The sequence below is a fragment of the Chamaea fasciata genome, unplaced genomic scaffold (genome assembly GCF_029207755.1).
Source record: "Chamaea fasciata isolate MVZ Bird 193981 ecotype frontalis unplaced genomic scaffold, bChaFas1.0.hap1 SCAF_2, whole genome shotgun sequence".
Taxonomy (NCBI): Eukaryota; Metazoa; Chordata; class Aves; order Passeriformes; family Sylviidae; genus Chamaea; species Chamaea fasciata.
Window position 1 is genome coordinate 89705100 of NW_027094087.1, and position 13656 is coordinate 89718755.

Here is a 13656-nt window from a genome sequence, read left to right on the forward strand (position 1 = left end):
GTGATCTCTATCCTAATGTTCTACTGTAAGCATTCTGTGGCAGCAGGGGCCTCCCTCTACCCTTCAAGGCACTGTATGTTAACAAATAATGTGTTCTCTGCCCCTTTTGTAAAGGGACACTTGTTTTCCAGATAGAAAGAAGTATCTGTTCTTTTTTGCTCATTAAAGAATCTTGTTCTGCGGACATTTAAGATATTTAGGAAGAGTCAAAATGGAACAGTGCTTGAAAGTGCACGTTCATTGGTGGGAAAGCTCATCAAAGTCTAGAGTGATGTTCTGGGTGTGAAATATAAGCCCACTGGCTTGTCCAGGATACCAGCACTAATCTGTTTTCCTTTTCTTTTCGTGTGTGTGTGTGTATGTGTTTGTGTATGTTGGTTTTTTTTGTTCACTCAGCCCCTTCTATGGAGAAGACTTTTACTGTGAAATTCCTCGGACCTTTCGCCATCTGTCATTTTATATTTTTGACAGAGATGTTTTTCGAAGGGATTCCATCATAGGTATGTGTTCATAAATTACTACTTTCCTTACAGCTTATTTCTCTTGGATTTTGACTTTTATATCGTATATAGTCTTACAAGTTGGGGGTCTTGATGGGATTGATGATGATAATGGTAAGTGCTGCTCAGTATTGTCCTTTTGTCAGGTGTCAAAAATGCCTTCAGTATTACATATTATATATAAAAAAGTTGGAGAGATAAGCACTGTCTGTTGTGATAGTGAATGTAGGTTGCAGTTTAACTGCAAGACAGGCTATAAAACCTTGTTTAAATGTTGACAACCTCATTTGTTACCGCAAATGTTACTTTTTTTTTTCCTAAGTGCAAAGCCGTTAGTCTTGCAGTTTTCCAGAGCGCTCACACTTGCCAGCATGCAGTATTGTTAAACTATGGCTACCTTAACAACAGGCAGAGGAATAGCTACTGGCCATAGGTACCCAAGTACAGTGATGACAGAATTTTTTGGAGTGTATCAGAGCAAGCTGTCACCTACAGAAGAGTTCCAAAAGACTTCCAGTGTCTGTTGGAGGTTGACAAGATTCCTGCTTTTCCAGATGTGATTTGCTGTGCATTTCATCTGCAACAATTTGTGTGACACTCCATTTATCTCTTCAGGGATGAAAACCTTGTAAAAGCTTAGTTGTTATTGAGGGGAACAGTTTCTATTTTAAGTTACTTGAACACTTTGGACTTACTTTTTTTCAGTTATTCATATCTTTTGAAATAAGTCGTGTGTAAGACTACCATGGCTATGGCTGTCTTGATAGAGATTGTAGAGAGGAAGCTGTCAGATGTTGAGCAAGAGTTTGTATGACGGCATAAAATGTATTGTTTTAAACCATGGAGTAGTGGTGCAGATATTTTACATGTATCTTTACATTACAGTAATTTGTCTGCAGTCACAAGCATTTTCTTTGATTATTGTTTTACATATGAGCTGGGAAAACAGGTAGTCATTCTCTTTGTCCATAAGTGAGCTCATGTGTGTATAGCATCCTGGGGAGGAGGGAGTCAATTTCTGATTGTTTAGTGTGCTTTTGGAAAGCTTTTTGTTCACTCTTAATGTCTAGTTTCCCTTGTACTTTGAAAGTAACACCTCCCTTCTTTCGACTGGTGAGGTTTTCATTGTTAAAATTATCTGATCTCTTGTGTGTCACCAGTTTTCAGCAGCTGCAGTGACCCATCAATGGGCCACGGACATCTCTTGCTCAGGGCTTTACTCCTTCTCTTGGAAAAACAGTCTCTTGAACCACTTAATACGTGTCAGACACGTGAAATTGCCGACAGAGAAGTGAAAGTATTTTTTTTTTCTCCATGTTTCCTAAGTTCATGTTTTAATAATCAAGCTCTGATGTTGCAGGGGCATTATTCAGGAGCCCTTAGAGTAGTCTTAAAGGTACTGGGAGCAGTTTGTGAAGAGGACATACAGAAAATATAAAGGCTTCTGTTTGCTTGCTCTAATGCTTGATCAAGTTTTCATTTTTCACTCTCTTCAGGAGATGGCAATGTTAACTTTTGCATGGGTTGGAGAATCCACAGGTAGGCAAACTGGTCTGTTACTATACTGGTCTTAGGATCATAGAAAGGCCTAGGTTGGAAGGGACCTTAAAGGCCATTTAGTTTCAACACCCCTGGTTGAAACATGGTGGACACCTTCCACTAGACCAGGTTGCTCAGAGCTCCATCCAACTTGGCACTGAACACTTCCAGAGATGGGGCACCCACAGCTTCTCTGGTCAACCCGTTTCAGTGCCTCATCACTGTCACAGAAAAGAATTTGTTCCTAATGTCTACTCTAAACCTACTCTTCGTTTAAGGCCATTCCCCCTTGTCCTGTCACTTCATGCCCTGTAAAAAGTCCCTCTCCAGCCTTCTTGTCAGCCTGCTTCAGGCGCTGGGAGGCTGCTATAAAATCTCCTTGGAGCCATGTCTTCTCCAGGCTGAACAGCCTGTCTTCATAGGAGAGGTGCTCCAGCCCTCTGATCAACTTAGTGACCCTTCTCTGGACTCATTCCAGCAGTCCACATCCTTCTTGTGTTGGGGGGCCCACACCTGAACAAAGTACACCATCTGGGGTCTCACAGGAGCAGAGTTAGAGGGTCAGAATCACCTCTCTAGACCTGCTGGTCACACTGCTTTTGTTGCAGCTCTTGACTTGGAAATTTGAGGTGCACATTGCCAGATTGTGTTGCTCTTCTTGTCCACCAACACTGCCAAGTCCTTCTCTTCAGGGCTGCTCTGAATCCATTCTGTACCCAGCCTGTGTTTGAGTTTTTGATTGACCTGACCCATGTGCAGGACCTTGTATTTGGCCTCATTAAACTTTACAAAGCTCCCATGGTCCCACCTCTCCAACCTCTCAAAGTCCCCCAGGAAGCCATTCCTTTCGTCCGGTGTGTCAACCAAACCACATAGCGTACTGTCAGTGTTGATGTAGCACAAAAAGTCAAAACTCTGCTGTTTCCTATCTACATTGAGATTTTACAGTACATGTTATCTATTGTAGAATTTTTTCCTCTCTTCCTATCTCTGCTCCCCTTCCACCTTACTGCAGACATATTTTGAAAAGCATTTCAAAGGTATTGAAGTGTAATAAATAGCAATGGAGAGAAGAACAAAAAAATCCAGAATTACTGTCAGTTTGATGCTACTCTCTAAGTTCTGCTTGTAGTAGGAAAATTTTCTGGAAAGAGAACAGTGCTCTGGAGTAACTGATTGTGGCTGGTTTTAGTAGTTCCTACTGAATGGGAGTCAGCAGCCACAAAGCCAACAGTAGATTTTTTTTGAACAAGGGAACTCCCTAATTTGATAAAAGTCTGTAACATTTAAAAGCAATAGTTGCTCTATGTGTATCTTCAGCTCAGTTTTAATACTTAAACCTTTTCTTGAAGAGGCTTGAGCAAGGAAAGTTTGGAAGACATCACTACTCAAAAAGGGTGGTCAGAGTAAAGCTAGAATGAGCTCTTTTCCCCTGAACCACCAAGTTCTGCAGTCAGGGGCCCTTTGTTTGCATTCCAAAGATCACTTGTAACGTTCTGTTATCCTGAGAGGCTTCTGTTGAAGAAAATGTGGTTACCCATGCTCATCCAGCAATGAACTTTCTGAGAGGAGGAAGTTGTGGAGGGTGTGTCTTCCATCCGGGAGAGACTGATTATAAGTCCGTATGTTACTGAGTTTGTGAATTTACCTGTGTGTGATTTGCAATGTTTGTCATCTCTTTGCATTGTTTTTTTGGCTGGTTTGAGACAGAGGATGGAGTGCATATGGGTCAAAATGGTGAGAATTTGGCAAGTAGATATTTTTTGAAGATGGTTGATTAGCAGAATTCCTTTTGGTTCACTGTTAAATGTTTCCAGGAGTTTCTCTTCGTGTTACAATACTGACTTCCAGGGTTACTGGAGCTCAGGCATGCTTTTATTTATTCAAATATGAAGTATAAGTTTGTGATGGTAAATTCTTTAACTTCAAAAATGCAACTCAGTGTATGACAGATGAGGATAAGCTACCAAAAGCGGAAGATGTGGGAGAGAAAATAGGAAAAACAAGAACCCCCTGAAACCTGACATAAACTTCCGAGAAAAGCCAAACAGACTCAAATTGGAACATGTGTAGCAGATATGTTTGGGAGCATACTGTAGTATTTTGGCATACAGGATGGGAGGATTGTGCAGATAAAGATATCTTTTGAGTTTGCATGTTTGCTTATTACATTTGCATTTTCTTAATCATAATTGCTAAGTCATAGGGGATGTTGTTAGTTTACAGGCACAACTTTTGAACAATTGTGTCTTGGAAGAATCTTGGATGCTGGTTGAAATGCAAATATAGTGAAGAAAATACAGAATTCAGTGGATCTGAAATATTATTTTTCTCTTTTTCTAGATAAAATATAACAAATAGTTACTGTGAAAGTAAACTAGTCTTAAGTTGTTTAATTGATACTGACTGTTACTGGATAGGGTTTATGTACTGATGTGTATAGTATGTTGAGATGCTTTGAGTAGGAAATACACTACTGAAAGCAATGGTAAATGCAATTTAAAATCACATTTGTTTCTGAATGATCAAATAGCAGTAGTAGGCCAATTTGCTGGAATATGTTAAATACCTGTTTCCATCTAGTTGTTACAATGAGAAAAACATACAGGAGATGGGGCTAACTTGAAAAACTGTCAATACAGCCCCTCCAGTAATAATGGGATAAAAAGATGTCTCTGGCTAGATGCAGCAGAAGGAATATTAGGATAGCAGTGCTGCTATATCAGGCAAATGTTCTTTAATGATTGTTTTGATATTTTTCAGCTTTTTAGAGATGTTGAGTGAGACATGCTGTGTCTGCAGTAACAGTAAACTGGGCTTCTCACACATCAATAACTGAGCTAGATTTAGTGAAGAAAACCACGTTTGTGATACACCCTGAGCTGGTATTCTTTTAGTTGTGTAATGAATAGCTCAGGCTGCCAGACTATCACCTTAAACATGCAGATCAGTTCAAAAACAGGAAATATGCCACACCTAATGACTTAACACTTTGGTGAGAGATTAGTTGATATCATCTGTCCTTCAGGTGACAGATACCAATTATTTATCCTCTACTTAAGTCAGTTTGGTTTTTTTCACCTCAGCACTTCATTTGTTTTGGTAAGAGATACATGAAACTGACTTGCCAACATCTGTACTAAGCAGGAACTGAATAGAACAAAAAGCTACTGTGCTGATGGGGTTGGAATGGTGCTGAATAAAGCACAGATGTGAAATGTTAAAGCTTTTCAGTGAAGGAGCAGAAAGCCAGTGGGAGAAGACTAGTGCATGGTTCTGTTAATTACATTTACAATAACTTAACTGCTCTTAAGTCACCTTCACTGCAGGTTGTTAGTGTTGTATGACAAATTGAGACTCTTGTGGCAATTATATCCTGGCAGGTTGTAACTCTCTTCCTGCTTAATGCTGCATCAGGTGAAGCAATGTAAAGCACTAAAACAAATTTGCCTTCAAAAGTAATTAAATTTAGCTAATCTGGACTAAAGTAGATGAAACCAAATCATAGCTCTTGGAGGCACAAATTGAAAACACCTTGGAATTCAAAGTTGTTTGAGGCTTGAATGTTGGAGTTACCTGTGCCTTTGTTAATGGCTGCTTCCAAAGCTGAGGAGATATGTTTGTGGAGTTGCCACAATTTAATATCAAACATCCAAGCAAACCATCTACTGTTACTAGGTAACTGTTACCAAATGTAGCTGAAGCATCACCTTTTTTACTCCATTATTTTACAGTTTAAAAGGAAAAAATTGAGAAGAATCATCCCTGATGAACTGTGCTTCTTGCTAGTTAAGTGCAGGAAAGATCCTCCAATACATCATGAAGCAGAGATCAAAATTTCAGTAGAAAATAGTGTTCCTTGGTTTCTTCTAGCCTGACCATGGCTTAGGCAGTGGTTTACTGTTTCCGTAATGTACTTCTGGATGACGTGGGAGTAATGTATCTACTCAGTATGATATAAATATAACTACTAATGAAATGAAGGAAACAGATGACTTTTCCACAATGACAAGTCTCAAAAGGATACAAAGTATAATTATCCTGGAAGAGTTCTCTGCAGCTACATAGAAAGGCTAAAGTAAATACTCTCTGCATAGAATAAGTTTTTAGGATGCACTCACAGTATCTTTTAGCCTGATGGGTGGTGCCAAGAGCTGGAAAACAAAGTTGTGCTTTCAAAAAGTGGTATTTTTTTCTTCTTCATCCTAGAAGTACAGATATAAACAAAACTACTGAGCATGATGTGCTAGAACCTCGACTGTCTTTTCATGCAGCCCTCCTCCTGACATGATGACAAGTTTTAGTATTGTCTGTATGTAGAATGAGGGAATGAATGAGGTGGTCGTTCAGTGCAGGTAGCATGCTCAGGGTTTTGATGCCTGCTGTAAGGCAGACAGCGGTGACTGCAAGTCTGAAGTTCAGGACTGCTTTCCCATTGCAACCAACCACAGGCTATACCCAGTGTCTCAAATGTAGGGCCATTTTAAGGGCTGGAGAGCAGCTGGCAGAGACTTGATACCAGAGGGTGTGGTTGATGAGGGTTCTTTATTTTTTTTTGGGGGGGGGGGAGTTGGGTTGCTGTTTTTAACAGGAAGGGAGAGCAGAAATTTGGATGTAAGACATGTGAGATCTCTTACATTGTGACCAGCTAAACAACCCTGATAGAAGATAGATAGTTCATGCAATGCTGCAGCTTGTAACTTTTAAGAATAGAAACTATGTTTTGTCCACAGCCTACTTTTCTCTGCCTTATTATCCAAGATAAATCCCACAAAGGGGAAAATGGATTTAATAAGTGAATAGTCTTAGTATATTTGGACTAGTTTAAAAAACCCAAACAAATGAAATTGGGGTCATGAATATCACATACTTCTGTACTCTCTGTGGATGCACTAATGCTGTGCTGGAAGTGTTCTGCTATTATTGCCACTAAATTCTTACCCATTGTAGCAGATGGTCTAATAGTGCTTGTGCTTCATGGTGCACTGCACAGGAGCCGTGAGGGACCAATTCTGCTGCTTCTAAGGCTCTGAAGCCTTATGTTGCCCCTAATTTTCATCCTTATCTTTGTAATTCTGAAATAGGCAGTTTGCTTGTTTTAGTCCTTTTTTGTGTTATTGGAGAGGTGAATGAATTTGTGCTGTTCTTGAACAAGGCAGTGTTTCTGTACTTTCATACAGATAATTATAAAATTCTAGGTAGGCAGGAATAGCAGTGATGCTTCTTGTTTCAAGATAATTAGGCTCTCCCAACCTAAAGTGTTGATTAAAATTGATTCTGTTTTGTCCTTAGTCTTTCGAACTATTGAAAGTGCCTTTCTTTGTACACCTTCATATTAGTTGTATTAAATCAATACAGTGATACAGTGTGTCTGTGCCCTTAACATGCTAACATGGAACAACTTCTGAAGTAGCTTTGAGGCTCTCTTATTGCCTAATTCTGCATTATATAGGAAGGAGCCAAAGTCTCTGTTCAGAGCTGGGAGAAGACTCAGTTAATTAAGCTTTTGGGGCCTTTTAATGTGTGACTCAGACCTAACCCTTTGTTGTAAATTAACTGTACTGCATTCATTGTTAATGAAGGATATTATATTAAAAAATATTGTTTCAGCTCACTTGGCATCAGTGTGTAAAATTCAGTTGCTTCCACTGTGTAGGTATTCCAAGATAAAGATAACCTAAAGGGAAGATACAAGAGCTCCTGAAATAAACTGATTTTAGGCTTCTGTAAAATTACTTTTGTATCCAAACATGTTGGATCATGTTTCAGGTAGGGCCTTGAGCCCTGTTAAAATGACAAGCTCCTTTCCTATTGCTGCTGTGACTACCTTTTCAGTAAAGAAATCTACTAGTCTAGCATCTGTCACAAATATTCGCATATCCCATTGCAAACTAGAAAATTACTCTTAGAGGGTGGGATGTAATCCTTCAGCCAATGCCTAACCCTTTTGTCACCAACAGGTAACGCAGACAGAAGGTGGTTGGGTAGGGCCTGAGCCAAATTATCAATTTTATTAGTCTTTGTATGGAGATGTTGACCCTGACTTCACAAGCCTAGGCATGTTCAGGGACAAGTTAAAGGGCTGCATTGATTTGCTTTGTAAAAATGTTTGTAACCAGTGAGGGATGGGCACTGAGAGTGCAGTGCTTCCACAAGCACTTTCACAGGCAGTGTAGCCAGAAATTCCTACCCTTCTCTGTTCAAAATCTCTGCCTCTGTGCCCAAATTACTGATGTCCTATGGTCTTCTGTCTTCTAACTATGTTAATGTGACTCTTAAGTGGGGAAGCTCTAAAACAGATCAGTTGAAGTGACCTTTGTGTTAAAAATGCCAACACCACCCACATGTGACCCATGAAACTTATTTCTTATTCTCTTCTCCTTGCAGAGAATGTTTATTTTCATTGTTTGGGGTTTTTTAGGTTTGCTTGATTTCCTCAAGGGTTTCAGTATGCCCTGCTGAGAGGACAGGGGTGCATGGGTGGAGGACGTAGGAGGCTCTTAAATGAGTTTGTACCAGGGATTCTAAACCGGAATTTGCAGCTTTAAAACCATCCAGGGCCTTGGTAGTAACTTTATTAATCATTAAGTTGTCTCCTCAATAATAGGTATGTTGGTTTTTTTCCCTAAAGAGAGGTTCACAGAAGGAAGAGCTCAGTTGTGGCACGTTGCACCTTTGTTTTGAACACAGAGCTTAGGATTTAAATGTTCCAGTGAAGATCTGCTCAGTCTGAAGTGGGATGGGGGAGCGCAGTCATAGGGAGAATGCTGCCATGTGGATGGAAAACACACAGGAGTGTGTGAGGTTTTCCTACCCTCCACCAGTCTGAGGTTGTGGTGAGCATCAGGCTTCAGAAAGAAAGTAGTTCAGATGAGAAGAACGTTTTACTTCATCTTTGTTGGTTGTTGCCAAGAATCTAACTTCTAAAAATGTAACTTATACTGAGTTTTGAAATTACACCTTTTATTGTTCAACAAGCTTGGCTATTTCCTGCCTCTTCCATACGGTGTCTAAAAGCCTAAACAGATGCAGACTCTGCAGCCGGGGGCCACTCTGAGGAAACAAGCAGGAGTGGCTGGGTGCCTCAGGTGCAAGATTTAGAGTTTCTGATGCTGTCTGGAAGCCACCCAAGTCTTGAGAAATAGTGCAAGACAATGGGCTTGCGTTTGGGAGCGTGCTGAAGAACGACAAAGAGGAAAACATCCTTTAAATAAGTGGTGGTAAATCTTTCTGACCTCTCGTGTCGGGTTTTATCTTCAGAGAGAATTACAGGTTCTTATCGTGTAGTGTCAGGTCAAGTGACAGGTGCCAACAGCTTGTGATTATTGGCCTAGATTTAACCTAGTTCTGGTGCTGCTGGAAGTTGTTGGAGCCAGGTCAGACATAGGTCAGCCAGTGGAGGAGCAGTGACTGTGTAGACCAGGGCAGAAACATGACCATGCTCAGCACTGTTTTATATGGGTCTGGTGATGAGGAGGAATGTGAGCTGGATGAGCATGTGGGCATGGCGGGTAAAGAGTTATTAACAAATTGTGAGGGAAGCTCCTCTGTGTGTATGCAGAGAACTGTTTAATAGGGCGGATTAAACATTCTGCCTTATCAGTAATATATCTTTGTGTATGTTTAGACTGGCCAAACTGTAGGCCTTCTTTTTACTGCCACCCTCTTTTTTTTCCCTGGTAGATTGTTCTTCTTTGTGGATCATTTGGTATGCAATGAAAACCCTTGGGTAACAGCCAGCCCAGTCAATAAGTTCCAGTCATTAATAAAAATTGCTTGTGTGCAGAGCAAACAGTGCTGTTCAAACAGTTTCCTAATCAAAACAGTTGTATCACCATGTTAACTCCCTCGGAGCTGGAGGCACGTGCCATTGCCTGTGAGCACTTTGTGCTGCAGTCATGTACTGACTTCGTGGCCAGATCCATCTGGGTTATGCTGCCATCCTTGATGCAGAGAGCAGAGGAACTCCCAACTGAAAGAGGGGGCAGTGATCGCACCATTTCCTCTATGTACAGGTGCAGATATTGGGAAACCATCCTTGAGTTTTCTGCAAGGCACTCCTTACATGGGAGGTGACTTGAGTGAGACTGATTGCGAGTGATGGTATTTGGAAAGTGTGCACAACGCTGCAGTTGAGTGGAGGATTTCTGCAAGAGATTAAAGGGTGGTGTGAGGATAGCAAGCAGTGAAAGTAAACAATTTCAAGTGAGGTCCAAAGCAATTAGTGGAAGGTCATGCATTTCAATGTACTCCTCTCAAAGTGTTTTAGAGAAACTAGGTTCCCCACAAACCACTGTGGTTGGAGAATAAAAGTAGAAGCTTTGACAAAAACAGTCATCATCCCCTGGGTTCTCAGCAGAATAACTTGGTGTCTTCTGTTCAGCACAGTTCAGATGTCTTATTTATCCTTCCTGCCAGATTATTTTGTAGGTTTGTGTAATTTAATTTTTGCTTTTCTAAGAAGTTTCAAGTTTTGCTCTGCATATCCAATGAAGAGTCTCCCTTGTTAATCTCTAGTTAAACGTTTGCCAGGAGATGGATCTGATAATCTCCACAGGCCAAGCAGTGAGAGGATGGTGCTGGGAACAGAATGAACAAGACTTAGAAATAATGAATCAGAAGTTTTGATAGGGAACCTAGAGCAGAAAGCCTGGTAGATACTATGGAGGGAAGTTGTGGAAGAATGGCAGGGTAGTTTAGGAACTGGGACTGAAATTCTGGAAACTGTCATCAGAAACAGCCTGAGGTAGCAGAAGAATGCAGCTGCAGCATAGGTGTAGCCCAGCAAACAGGAGGGCTGGGTGAAGCTATCTAGCTAAAGGAGAAGACCATAAATTGAGGGGTTGCTGGTGTGTAATAACTTGCTGCCAGGACTTGTATAAGCTTTCAGATTTCAGAAGGGAGTGTGCTTTGTGTTTGCCGCTTTTGTTGTCTTTGATCATGTGTTTTTTCCTTTTTATTTTCTTTGCAAATACGTTCTGTTAACATGTGCTGGGGTAACGTATTACTGACATCTGGAAAAACTGCATGAATTTAGGTAGCCTTGGTGATATTTTCCCCACAAAACTATATCCATCGATGAATTTTATCTAACAACATTGAGTAAAGAAAATCTGTGTTTTTATGATAAAGCAGTGGTTGCAGACTGTATGTGAGCAACTCACTTTAGCAGCAAAAGTCTACCCAAGCACATTGCCAGACCCCAGCTTCCTCGAGCCTTGTCAATGTCTCTGACTGCCCTGGATTCCTTCACTTCAAAGATGCTGCTTTGCTCCGTGCCTGGGGAGCCACCCAACCCAGAGCAGCTTTCTGAGGGTCATGTGCTCCTCAGGCATGCCACGCTCAACTTTGTGTATACAAAGAAAGATGCTTGGAAAAAGTTTCATTGCACCTCAGAGAGTGCTTTGCATACTGCTTGGGAGTGATTGGGCAGCACAGAGATTTCTGCATTGACCCTTCACCTTCATGTGGGCTCTTAGTTCACAGTGTGAAACTGTCTGCTGTTACCATACCTACTAAAACAGCTAATTTGGTAGTGGGGAGATGGGTATAAGAACATGAGAGTTAAAACTCTTCAATGTTTTGGGGTGAGTTTTCCCCCCTAGCTTTTCTCTGCAGTCAGGGATAGCCCTTGGGTGGCTCTGGCCTACCTAATGTGAAGTCTGAAAGATTTGAGTGAGAGAGGGAGGTTGTCAGGGCCCCAAAATATGGATGTGGGAATCTACTGTGACTTGACATCTCTAGCTGTTTCCCTTCTCCTACAAAACTATACAGTGAAATGCCTCATCCTGAAATATTGTTGGCAACAACATATGCATGGAACATTTAATTTGGGATTGTTACAGACATCAGCCACAAAAAAAAACCAAAAAAACTCTGCAACAGTTTCCAAGCTTTTCTTCCCACAAGTTTAATTGCATGTCAGAGAAGTAATAATGACATTTTTGTTATAAGCATATTTACGAGCTTGTCCGGAGTGTCCAGTGCTTCATTCTGTTAGGTGAGTAGGACTTTAGAAAATTTTCAAATCATTCACAAAATTTAGTGGAAAAACATGTTCATTAGAATTGTATGATCCATCAGTATTGTGCTCATCATTATGTAGTGCATAAAGAAGTATTCCCAAAAAAAATACTTCGTTGCTCTAAAGCCTTTCTTGAATAGGGAAGGCCCTAAATCACTGTTTTAAAACTTGGTTTTGGTGGAAATATATTTTGGTAGACCTACAGCATGTCTTAATCTGTGCTTCTGGTTTGTTTTATTTCAGGAAAGGTCGCTATACAGAAAGAAGATCTGCAGAAGTATCATAACAGAGACACCTGGTTTCAACTCCAACATGTTGATGCTGATTCAGAAGTACAGGTGAGATGGTTAAAAAAATATCTTGGCAGAGGGGCATTTGTAACAAGGCCCTGGCAGTTTCATGGGTTCCATAGCTCTAGGACAGATGTGTTGCTTGCCTGCAAAAAGGAATCGTTGCCCATTAGTATGGTTTGGTTTTCAGTGATAAGTGTAGGGTGGATTACAAGTGTGCATGAATCACTGGGGGTCAAGATTCTGCCTACAGAAATGATTAAAACTGTGTGAACTATCGGGTCACTGATACAAGGAGGAGTGTGTTTATCTCAAGTATCAAATAACTTTAGGCCCTATAAATAACTCTTGATTCCTCAGGGTGTGGAGCCATCTTGAAAATAGTATCTGCAGGTACTGCTTTAAGTAATAATGTTGGCAAGGTGCCACAGGAATGGCAGCAAGTACATCTTTAATGTGAAAAACATTCCTTGCCAGATCTCTAGGCCCTCTTCCAGACAATAGGAATGCTGATAATTGTATAACTTCAGCCCTAAATTACATTTAGTGTTTGGTACTTCACATTTTTTTGTACTCAGTGGCACTCCTCTTTCTGTACTTGCCTTCTTTTGAACAAGCTTCTATTTTCTATTATGACGTTAGGTCTTGTGAAAACAGTCATTGTAACAAAGGAAGAAATCAAAATGATATAGCAGGATACTTTGCCAGTTACATTTTTTTTTTTCTCTTGTAAGTGTATATTACAGATCACTTTTAAACCACAATCTTTGTTTAGGAGGAGACGTGAGTATCTGACCTGTGCGAAACTCTCAGATAAATGTGAGGGGAAATGCTTCTTAGGTACTTCTGTATGGTAGGGTAGGACACAGTATCTTGGCTTTTCAGTCTGTGTGCAGATCTGCCCATACCAGGTTGGAAAATGACACTTTAAATGCACACACCTTCCAGCATACAGTGTGGTCATGAATGGTGAAGTGTATGTGAAAGTACATGCAAGATTAGGTTTTCTTTTTGTTTGGAGAGACAAATAATACACTGTCATGCACATGATACAAAGAAAGCTTCAGGACAGTCTGTTAAGCCTGTGACATTCTCTTGTAAAATATTGATCCTCTTTAATGCCACATTTCAGTGTCACTGGTGATGGAAAGGCTTTTAGCAGGCTTTTAACTATGAGATCTATTCTGTTTACCCTGGTGTCCCTGTCTTCTTACCCCAAAGCCTCTTATGATAGTGCCTCTAGAACAATAGATTGTTTGTTTCCTGTAGGATGTGAAAATTTACCCTTTGTAATTTATTAGTT

The 13656-nt window shown here is 40.5% G+C and overlaps 1 protein-coding gene across 2 annotated transcripts in view; it reads left to right on the forward strand.

The window, feature by feature from the left end:
* The window catches only part of RASA3 (RAS p21 protein activator 3), a 172317-nt gene that overhangs the window by 90265 nt on the left and 68396 nt on the right, over window positions 1-13656 (forward strand). For both annotated transcript variants that reach the window (XM_066176708.1, XM_066176709.1), the window contains 2 exons: window positions 397-500; window positions 12307-12401. In XM_066176708.1, coding sequence (XP_066032805.1) covers window positions 397-500; window positions 12307-12401 — 199 coding nt within the window. The remainder of the gene's footprint in view (window positions 1-396; window positions 501-12306; window positions 12402-13656) is intronic.